The sequence below is a fragment of the Esox lucius genome, chromosome 11, assembly GCF_011004845.1.
Source record: "Esox lucius isolate fEsoLuc1 chromosome 11, fEsoLuc1.pri, whole genome shotgun sequence".
Classification (NCBI taxonomy): Eukaryota; Metazoa; Chordata; class Actinopteri; order Esociformes; family Esocidae; genus Esox; species Esox lucius.
The window spans coordinates 51,952,639-51,963,246 of NC_047579.1; the positions used below are offsets into that span (position 1 = coordinate 51,952,639).

Consider the following 10,608-nt stretch of genomic DNA (forward strand, 5'->3'; position numbering starts at 1 on the left):
TATATATATTGAATTGCTAAAACAAAAAAAATTACATCAGCATTTTCTTACCAAACAACATCTGTTCTTCATCTGGCAATATGTTCTAAAATGCAGGCCAAATAACTTTGATATGATTGCCTTCTTTATTTAGAAGATATTTTACCATTATGTAGACTCGTATTTGATTAACACATTAGGTTAATATATAGATTTTCACATTTGATTTGATTTTGAAGAGTACCGAATGACAACTCTACGTCCTCACATTATCATGTAACCTTGGTGGGATTCAAACCCACAACCACAAGGTTGACAGACTGTGATCTTGCCGAACTGGTGCAGTCTCATCTGCCAACAATTAACCATCTAAGAGACTGAACATCACCAAAAATATTTGAACAGTGACCTTTTACTTTTTGGCTTTAAAATCCAGAACTTTGGAATTGAAATTATACAATGTTTATATGTACCATAGTAATGGCAGTAGGAAAGTGAGGAAAACAAAAATAACTGACATACCAACTTATCTGAAATAAGGTGAAGGTGGTGTGTTTTGGGCTTGAATGGCTGCCGCTGGAACTGGCTCACTTGTTTTCATTGATGATGTAATTACTTGCAGCAGCAAAATGATTAATCTGCTCCGATCCAACCAAATGCCAAGCCATGGATGTATCACCTGATCTGAATCAAATTGAGCATGACTCTTACATACTGAAGACCAGACTGAAGGCAAAAATGCACGGAAACAAAAAACAGGAACTGAAGGTGGTGATGTTTATGGGTTACTGACTTCAGGCAATTACTGCATGCAAAAAATATACTACAGACTACAAAACATGACATTAAGGTGCAAAATGTTCATCTGCTCAAAATGCCTGGCACTGTAATAGGTTGGCACAACATGCAAAACATGCTGTCATTTGTAAAGGCTTAATCTGATTGGGATGAGAATTCTCTTAAATTATGTCAAAATGGCAGTATTTCTTCTATTACTGTAATGTATTTTATTTCTTACTTGTTAGATTTGATTAGAGAGCAAACCTGTGTTGCAATAAAGGTTATATCTTTTTGCGTAAATATTCAAAATGTTGTAATTTTTTTATCTTACCTTTTATGTACTATCATGTACGCCTAATATTGGACTCCACTAGACCTCTGAAGGTGTGCTGTGGTATCTGGCACCAAGACATTAGCAGCAGATCCTTCATGTCTTGTAAGTTACGAAGGTGAGGCCTCTATGGATCGGACTTGTTTGGCCAGCACATCCCACAGATGCTTGATTGGATTGAGATCTGGGGAATTTGGAGGCCAAGTCAAAACTTTGAACTCGTTGTTGTGTTCCTCAAACCATTCCTGAACCAGCTTTGTTCCAGGGCACATTATCCTGCCGAAAGAGGCCAATGCCATCAAGGAATACCATTGCCATGAAAGGGTGCACATGGTCTGCAACAATGCTTAGGTAGGTGGTACGTGTCAAAGTAACATCCACATGAATGGCAGGACCCAAGGTTTCCCAGCAGAACATTGCCCAAAGCATCACACTGCCTCTGTCAACTCTGTCAGTGATGCACACGCACCTGGCCATCCATGTGATGTAAAATAAAACGTGATTCATCAGACCAGGCCACCTTCTTCCATTGCTCCGTGGTCCAGTTCTGTTGCTTACATGCCCATTGTAGGCGCTTACGGCAGTGGACAGAATTCAGCATGGGCACCCTGACTGGTCTGCGGCTACGCAGCCCCATACACAACAAACTGTGATGCACTGTGTGTTATGACACCTTGCTATCAGTACCAGCATTCAAATGTTCAACAATTTGATCTACAGCAGCTCATCTGTTGGATTGGACCACACGGGCCAGCATTCACTCCTCCCGTTCATCAATGAGCCTTGGCTGCACATGACCCTGTCGCCGGTTCAGTGCTTTTCCTTCCTTGGACCACTTTTGATAGGTACTGACCACTGCAGACCGGGAACACCCCACATGGGTTGTAGTTTTGGAGATGCTCTGACCCAGTTGTCTAGTCATCACAATTTGGCCCTTGTCAAAGTCGCTCAGATCCTTACGCTTGCCCATTTTTCCTGCTTCATCAACTTTGAGGACAGAATATTCACTTGCTACCTAATACATCCCACCCACTGACAGGTTCCATGATAATGAGATTATCAGTGTTATTCACTTCACCTGTCAGTGTTTATAATGTTATGGCTGATGGGTGTAAGTGTTTATCAGAGATTTGCTGTTCCTGAACAAACAGGTTATTTTACTGAAAGTTGGGAGCTTGGTAAAAAACTGGGGACCAGTGAAATGTTTCTAGTTAGAACATGCATTTGAATGATCTGAAATAATTTAGCATGTTGGTGCTGCCTTTTCATGGAGATTCACACAATTTTTTTGTAACTCTGGTGTCAAGATGAGGTAAGAGCTGTTTGGGGGCCAAAGTAACCCTTTATTTTTTGGGGAACAGAGCACAACTCACGTTGAAATACTATGAAACGTCCTAGTATACTGAGGCTATTGTGTTTTATATCTGTTCTGTGGGTCAGTTGCTTTTGCAACCATAGACAGGATACTGTTTTAAAAGTCAGTTTGCCAACTACACAGATTTCAAATGGGATAAAAAAAATTATAATTATACAATTCCACACATATTTTAAATATGACAATAAAAACTATCAAAGTATAGTAATGTAAAAAAATTTAAAATTCTCCCTTAAACCTAAATGTAAAGCCTAATCTCAATAACCGAATTTCATTTTAAACTAACTCTAAACCTATCCAACTCAATAAGTCATATAAAACTTGTTGTCAAATTGAGGAACTGTCCGATGCGCTCACTTGACATTTTCTTTGTTTTACTCACAGGCCACACACACACACACACACACACACACACACACACACATACACACACACAGATACACACACACATTCAGATCTGACGATTCTTTGTCGGACACACGTCGAGCTCCCTCTGGTGGTAATTTTGATAAAGAACATTCAATTACGACGTAATGTAATATACATTTGCGTAAATGTTTAATTTTCTCTTAATTACATTTTCTCTCGTTGAAAATGTTAATCTTAATATATTTTATAATAATTAAACGTTAAAACCTTGATTTAAGTATATTTCATTATTATTTTGTCGTAACCCCGCTTTGAAGAATTTGATTGGATGGGATTACAGCCTGTGATTGGTTGTTGGTGATTTCTGTCAGTGTGACGCTAACACTATTTCCGTGTTTTGTTTCTTATCGTTACACCTACATGTGATACTGCGAGTGGTCTGCAAGCCTGAAACAACGGAATCAATGAGCGAGACGGACATTTACCTAATAACAGCAGGTAGTTAACATAATCTATTTATATATATTCACATTTCAGTACGTTTTCTATGTATATTTCCTCTAATTAGATTGGCTCTCAGCAACTTAACATTAGCCAATAAGCTAGCGTTAATACGATAGTTAGATCACCCAGTTAACTGACGTACCTCTTTTTTTAATTCATTGGAATCAATCGCATCAGAATGGTAGTTCTCAACTGCCTGTACGGTATAATCAATCAGTCCAGCTAAACTGTCAACTAGAAAAGCAGACTTGCAGCATCACTGCAGTGGTCTCGTGCGCCTAAAGCCGTTCAGTGTGGCAGGGAAAGATGTGCTGGCCACTGTACAGTTACCATAGTCCTGAGATTTAGAGTCTTCATTAATCCCACATGTTTCAGAGGTTTAGGGCATTCAGCACTCCCTCCCTTTTGTAGGGTTATTAGGACAGCTGTGTTGAGAGGTGTGATGGAACCATTCAGCGTGGAACCAACCATTGGTGTGGAACCGCCCAGTGTGGAACCAACCATTGGTGTGGAACCGCCCAGTGTGGAACCGCCCAGCGTGGAACCAACCATTGGCATGGAACCGGCAAGTGTTGACAATCTGAGTGTTCTGTACCAGAGTTCAGATTACATCCTGGTGGATAAGCACTGGGACATCCGCATTGACAGCAAGATGTGGTATGAGAAACACACAGTACAGAGGCAGCTGGGGCTGCGTTTCCCCGACCTGGCTGACCCTGGGACGTACTATGGTTTCAGGTAGGAGTGCGTCATGGTGCCGGTCTGAAATGTGCTCGATGATTAGTGCTTTTTAAGCTCGGACATTTTTTCATGGTTTACTTTTTTTATTGTATGCCCTCTGAAATGACTTGAGGAAATATATTTCCTTGACTACCCACCATACGCCACCCTTTCATCAAAGATATTATTATTGTAAAATTAGACTGTTCAGCCTTAATTAGATTCTGGCACTGTTTTTTTATACGGTGCCAGAATCTAATTACTGGGACATTGAAAATTTTATTTTGCCCTGAAATATGTCTTAAAGAGTTTTCTTTTCAGGTTTTGTCACCAGCTGGACTACTCCACCAGCGGGGTTCTGTGTGTGGCTCTGAACAAGGCTGCAGCTGGCCGGGCTTACAGCTGCTTTAAAGACCGCAGAGCCACTAAAGCCTACCTGGCGCTGGTATAAACACACACACATTGTTTTACTGTCTTCATATTTTGGGGACCTGAGACATTCCCAATCAAAATCCTATTTTGCCTAACCGTTTCTTTTAACCTAACCCTTGCCTTAAACCCAAAAACATGACCCCTAACCATAATCCTTAACCTCAGCCTTAAACCCAGAAACGTAACCCCTAACCCTAGTCTTAATCACAGAAACCTGACCCCTTCCCTTAACTCTAAACCTGACTCTGGCTTTAAATCCAGAAACCTGAGCCCTAACTCTAAACCTAACTCTAGTCTTAAATCATATAACCTGACTCATATCCCTGACCATAACCTCAACTGCAAACATTTCCAAAGCTGAAAATAACCTTTTCCCTCAGAGGGGCTGGTGAAGTGTCACATTGTCTTCACCAGGACAGTAATACATGTACACACTCTCTCACACACACACACAGAAAACCTACCCAGCATGCAAAAAGAAAGAAATGTATAACTCATTTTGAGTGTGTTTCTGTGCCTCCATCAGATGTGTGTTTCTGTGTCATCTTCAGATGTGTGTGTCTATATCTACTTCAGGTGTGTGTGTCTGTGTGCGTCCTTCAGGTGTGTGTGTCTGTGTGCGTCCTTCAGGTGTGTGTGTCGGTGTGTCGTTCAAGTGTGTGTGTCTGTCTGCGTCCTTCAGGTGTGTGTGTCTGTGTGCGTCCTTCAGGTGTGTGTGTCTGTGTGCGTCCTTCAGGTGTGTGTCTGTGTGCGTCCTTCAGGTGTGTGTGTCGTTCAGGTGTGTGTGTCTGTGTGTCCTTCAGCTGCGAGGTTGGGTGGAACCAGAGACGATGACTCTAGATTTTCCCATCGGTAAAAATACCGCAGAGGGACGAACTCACATGATGTGCGTCCAATCAACAGAGGGTGAGAGACACTGCTGCTAACACACAACTACAGCCTGTGTGTGTTTTGTTTGTTTATGTGTGTCTGTCCTTATCTGCCTGCCTGTGTGTGTGTGCAGGTTGTGAGAACCCCAAACCGTGTCAGACCCAGCTCACGGTGTTGGAGTATGGATCCTACGATGGAGGTCCTGTGACTAAGGTGCTTCTGCAGCCTCTTACAGGTGAACAGATTCACAGACGTCACATTAATCAATAACACCTCAAGCCACGTGATGTTTGTCATGGCTGAGGGGGTTGTAGATGTACATCTATTCCCAATGGGAGGGATATCCAACCAGACGGGTTGAATTCTCCGGTACTGGGAGGGATATCCAACCAGACGGGTTGAATTCTCCGGTACTGGGAGGGATATCCAACCACACGGGTTGAATTCTCCGGTACTGGGAGGGATATCCAACCAGACGGGTTGAATTCTCCGGTACTGGGAGGGATATCCAACCAGACGGGTTGAATTCTCCGGTACTGGGAGGGATATCCAACCAGACGGGTTGAATTCTCCGGTACTGGGAGGGATATCCAACCAGACGGGTTGAATTCTCCGGTACTGGGAGGGATATCCAACCAGACGGGTTGAATTCTCCGGTACTGGGAGGGATATCCAACCAGACGGGTTGAATTCTCCGGTACTGGGAGGGATATCCAACCAGACGGGTTGAATTCTCCGGTACTGGGAGGGATATCCAACCAGACGGGTTGAATTCTCCGGTACTGGGAGGGATATCCAACCAGACGGGTTGAATTCTCCGGTACTGGGAGGGATATCCAACCAGACGGGTTGAATTCTCCGGTACTGGGAGGGATATCCAACCAGACGGGTTGAATTCTCCGGTACTGGGAGGGATATCCAACCAGACGGGTTGAATTCTCCGGTACTGGGAGGGATATCCAACCAGACGGGTTGAATTCTCCGGTACTGGGAGGGATATCCAACCAGACGGGTTGAATTCTCCGGTACTGGGAGGGATATCCAACCAGACGGGTTGAATTCTCCGGTACTGGGAGGGATATCCAACCAGACGGGTTGAATTCTCCGGTACTGGGAGGGATATCCAACCAGACAGGTTGAATTATCAGGCACTGGGAAGGATAAGGATGTTTGACTTTTTGGGGTCATCAGAGATAAACTTGTGTTCAAAATAACCCACTCTAAATTTGTGAATTGGGGGCAAAAGTAGAACCCATGGCAGTGCAGTTTACTTGAAGATATACATTTGTATCCAAGGAGAATAATTGGGTTTTTGGGGAAATGTTTTGAATGGATCATAATGGTATTGTTATTCACTTATCCTCCACATGAGGGAGCATTATCACATAGAATGAGGTAAATAAGGCATACTTTTACCTCACAGCAGAACAGAGTCTAATATTACCTCACATCATAGCAAAGACTAATATTACCTCACAGCAGAGACTAATAATACTGAGCAGAGACTAATAATACTGCTGCTAATTAGTCTCTTTTGTGTATATGCTGTGAGGTAATATTAGTCTCTGCTGTGAGGTAATATTAGTCTCTGCTATGATGTGAGGTAATATTAGTCTCTGTTGTGTATATGCTGTGAGGTAATATTAGTCTCTGCTATGAGGTAATATTAGTCTGTTGTGCTGTGAGGTAATATTAGTCTCTGTTGTGCTATGAGGTAATATTAGTCTCTGTTGTGTATATGCTGTGAGGTAATATTAGTCTCTGCTGTGAGGTAATATTAGTCTCTGCTGTGATGTGAGGTAATATTAGTCTCTGTTGTGCTGTGAGGTAATATTAGTCTCTGTTGTGTATATGCTGTGAGGTAATATTAGTCTCTGCTGTGAGGTAATATTAACCTCTGCTGTGAGGAGAGGTAATATTAGTCTCTGTTGTGCTGTGAGGTAATATTTGTCTCTGTTGTGTATATGCTGTGAGGTAATATTAGTCTCTGCTGTGAGGTAATATTAGTCTCTGCTATGATGTGAGGTAATATTAGACTCTGTTGTGCTGTGAGGTAATATTAGTTTCTGTTGTGCTGTGAGGTAATATTAGTCTCTGTTGTGTATATGCTGTGAGGTAATATTAGTCTCTGCTGTGAGGTAATATTAGTCTCTGCTATGATGTGAGGTAATATTAGACTCTGTTGTGCTGTGAGGTAATATTAGTTTCTGTTGTGCTGTGAGGTAATATTAGTCTCTGTTGTGTATATGCTGTGAGGTAATATTAGTCTCTGCTGTGAGGTAATATTAGTCTCTGCTATAATGTGAGGTAATATTAGTCTCTGTTGTGCTGTGAGGTAATATTATTAGTCTAATATTACCTCACAGCATATACACAACAGAGACTAATATTACCTCACATCATAGCAGAGACTAATATTACCTCATAGCACAACAGAGACTAATATTACCTCACAGCAGAGACTAATATTACCTCACAGCATATACACAACAGAGACTAATATTACCTCACAGCACAACAGAGACTAATATTACCTCACAGCACAACAGAGTCTAATATTACCTCACCTCACAGCAGAGACTAATATTACCTCACAGCAGAGACTAATATTACCTCACAGCATATACACAACAGGGACTAATATTACCTCATAGCACAACAGAGACTAATATTACCTCACAGCACAACAGAGACTAATATTACCTCACCTCACAGCAGAGACTAATATTACCTCACAGCAGAGACTAATATTACCTCACAGCATATACACAACAGAGACTAATATTACCTCACATCATAGCAGAGACTAATATTACCTCACTTCATAGCAGAGACTAATATTACCTCATAGCAGAGACTAATATTACCTCACAGCATATACACAACAGAGACTAATATTACCTCACATCATAGCAGAGACTAATATTACCTCATAGCACAACAGAGACTAATATTACCTCACAGCATATACACAACAGAGACTAATATTACCTCACAGCATATACACAACAGAGACTAATATTACCTCACAGCACAACAGAGACTAATATTACCTCACATCATAGCAGAGACTAATATTACCTCATAGCAGAGACTAATATTACTTCACAGCATATACACAACAGAGACTAATATTACCTCACATCATAGCAGAGACTAATATTACCTCATAGCACAACAGAGACTAATATTACCTCATAGCACACACATACCTAATGAGCTAATGTTTCTAAACACATTAAGTGGAAGAGGAGAGTTTTCTTTTTAAAGTGCAAGACATTTCATGTGACAAAGATGACAATATCAGAAATGTAAAAATTGGGTGGAGGTGTGAAATCTACATAACTAGGTTGGAGTATTTTCCTGCTGGACAATGAAAGAAGGTTAAGCTAAGGTAAACCAGGAGAAATGCTCAGTAAGAAGGATTTGGGCAATATAGTTCTCTTAACATTTCTATGGGCTGATTTTAGCCTTATAACATGACAAAAAAACACTCCCTCAAAAAGACTCTGATAAAAAAAAAAAATTTAAATATCAGAACCACCAGCAGGATGTTGCACTGTCATTGTATGATAACAGTAAAAGAAAGTCCCTGTCTATTTCAGACACATCAAAAATAGGTGGATACATTGAAATATAAAGTAGGTTAATATTTACATGGAGGCACATTCATTTTTGTCTGGGATGAGTCATTATGGTGTGTGCACGTGTGTGCGTGCGTGTGTGTGTCAGGTCGTACCCATCAGCTGAGGGTCCATTGTGATGCGGTAGGCCACCCCATCGTAGGGGACTACACCTACAGCCTGGGAGCGGACAGCGCCCCCTACCGCATGATGCTGCATGCACACCTCCTGCACCTCCCCCTGGAACCCCGCCCCCTGCAGGCCACCGCCCCCGACCCCTTCACCACGCACACCGACCCCCGCTGGTGCCCGCAGCGCAGCCTACGGACTGTAGAGGGCGCTGTGGAGACACTGCTGCAGCGCAGGGCCGAGATGGGGAGGAGAGAACAGGAGGAGAAAAAGAAGCAGGTGGATGAGGAGAAGGAAAGGAGGAAGAGGGGGAGGAGAGAGGGAAGAGAAGAGAGTGAGGAGCAGAGGAGGACGTGTCAGGAGTGGCTATCAGAGTGGGCTGAAGATTGAAAAGGTTCCTGGCCTGAGTGACCACTTCCTGTCCTTTTTAACTCTTCTCATGTCTCCCTTCATCCCTTTTTAAATATCTACTTCATCATCCCCTCAGTCATCCTCTCTTTGAGACTGCAGCCAGAAGCATGTTTTTAACTGAACATGACCTTGCGTCTCTCTGCTTGGCACTCAGTGTTAAAGAGAGGCGGACCTTGGCTGTCACTGCTCATGTGACCATACAGGAAACGATGGCACGGGGACTGGCTTGCCTCTGCTGTGCCTCAGGCAGAAGGGTTGCATGTTACCCCAGGGCAGCACATTTAGATCTAGAAGTCTACATTGTGAAAACACCTATTACCGACTCAGATCTCACGGTTTGTGTTAGTCTAGCGTGCTAGGAATCCTTTCAGCCTATGTTTTGGTTAAGAGCTGGGTTTCATTATGAATGACCCTGCCGGGGTGGAAGGAAATCTGTTGGCTCAGGGTTCTTGCTGTCCTGTCACCTCTGTGAAGTAGAGATTGCCTTGCTATGATTCATGTCGCTTGCTTGCATCATTCCTATCATGAATAATAGTTTGAATAACTATATTTGGTTTGTATAGTCATATAAGAGTTTCATATGAGTCATACCTATATGAAAATGACTACTAGTTACATTAACTGCCAGCAGGATTACAATGTCTATCTGAAATAAATGCAGTTCTTCTGAGCGACTAAAGGGAATGCTTGTTGCTGTATGCTGTGAACACACAGAGTGGAAAAACACATATGCTGGAAGCCCTATTTAATCCAAAATGTAATGTATAAACATGTTAAAATAATTCAGTTAAATACAGTGTGTACATACATACACCAATCAGCCATAACATTATGACCACCTGCCTAATATTGTGAAGGTCCCCTTTTTGCAACCAAAACAGCCCTGATCCGTCGAGGCATGGACTCCACTAGACCTCTGAAGGTGTACTGTGGTATCTGGCACCAAGAAGTTAGCAGCAGATCCTTTAAGTCCTGTAAGTTGCGAGGTGGGACCTCCATGGATCGGGCCTGTTTGTCCAGCACATCCCACAGATGCTTGAATTGAGATCTGGGGAATTTAGAGGCCATGTCAACACCTCGATCTC

General features: G+C 42.4%; 1 protein-coding gene across 2 annotated transcripts; it reads left to right on the forward strand.

Annotated features, from left to right (window-relative positions):
- The first annotated feature begins 3,214 nt into the window (after positions 1 to 3,214).
- Positions 3,215 to 10,341, forward strand: rpusd1 (RNA pseudouridine synthase domain containing 1). 2 transcript variants are annotated; one of them, XM_010904154.4, is made up of 6 exons: positions 3,215 to 3,332; positions 3,750 to 4,076; positions 4,380 to 4,503; positions 5,294 to 5,396; positions 5,494 to 5,595; positions 9,093 to 10,341. In XM_010904154.4, exons 2-6 carry the CDS (start codon positions 3,781 to 3,783, stop codon positions 9,500 to 9,502), a joined length of 1,035 nt encoding a protein of 344 aa, XP_010902456.1. In that variant the 5' UTR covers positions 3,215 to 3,332; positions 3,750 to 3,780; the 3' UTR covers positions 9,503 to 10,341. The 2 variants fall into 2 exon arrangements, with proteins under 2 accessions (XP_010902456.1, XP_010902457.1); XM_010904155.4 differs by having other exon boundaries at positions 3,223 to 3,332; positions 3,759 to 4,076.
- Positions 10,342 to 10,608: the final 267 nt, after the last annotated feature.

What these genes read in the sequence shown, in the direction of transcription:
- rpusd1 (XM_010904154.4), top strand. Translation starts at nt 3,781, where the DNA reads ATGGAACCATTCAGCGTGGAACCAACCATTGGTGTGGAACCGCCCAGT. An exon ending in GTGCGTCCAATCAACAGAGG is followed by an intron (nt 5,397 to 5,493) that starts GTGAGAGACACT and finishes GTGTGTGTGCAG; the next exon opens with GTTGTGAGAACCCCAAACCG. An exon ending in GCTTCTGCAGCCTCTTACAG is followed by an intron (nt 5,596 to 9,092) that starts GTGAACAGATTC and finishes TGTGTGTGTCAG; the next exon opens with GTCGTACCCATCAGCTGAGG.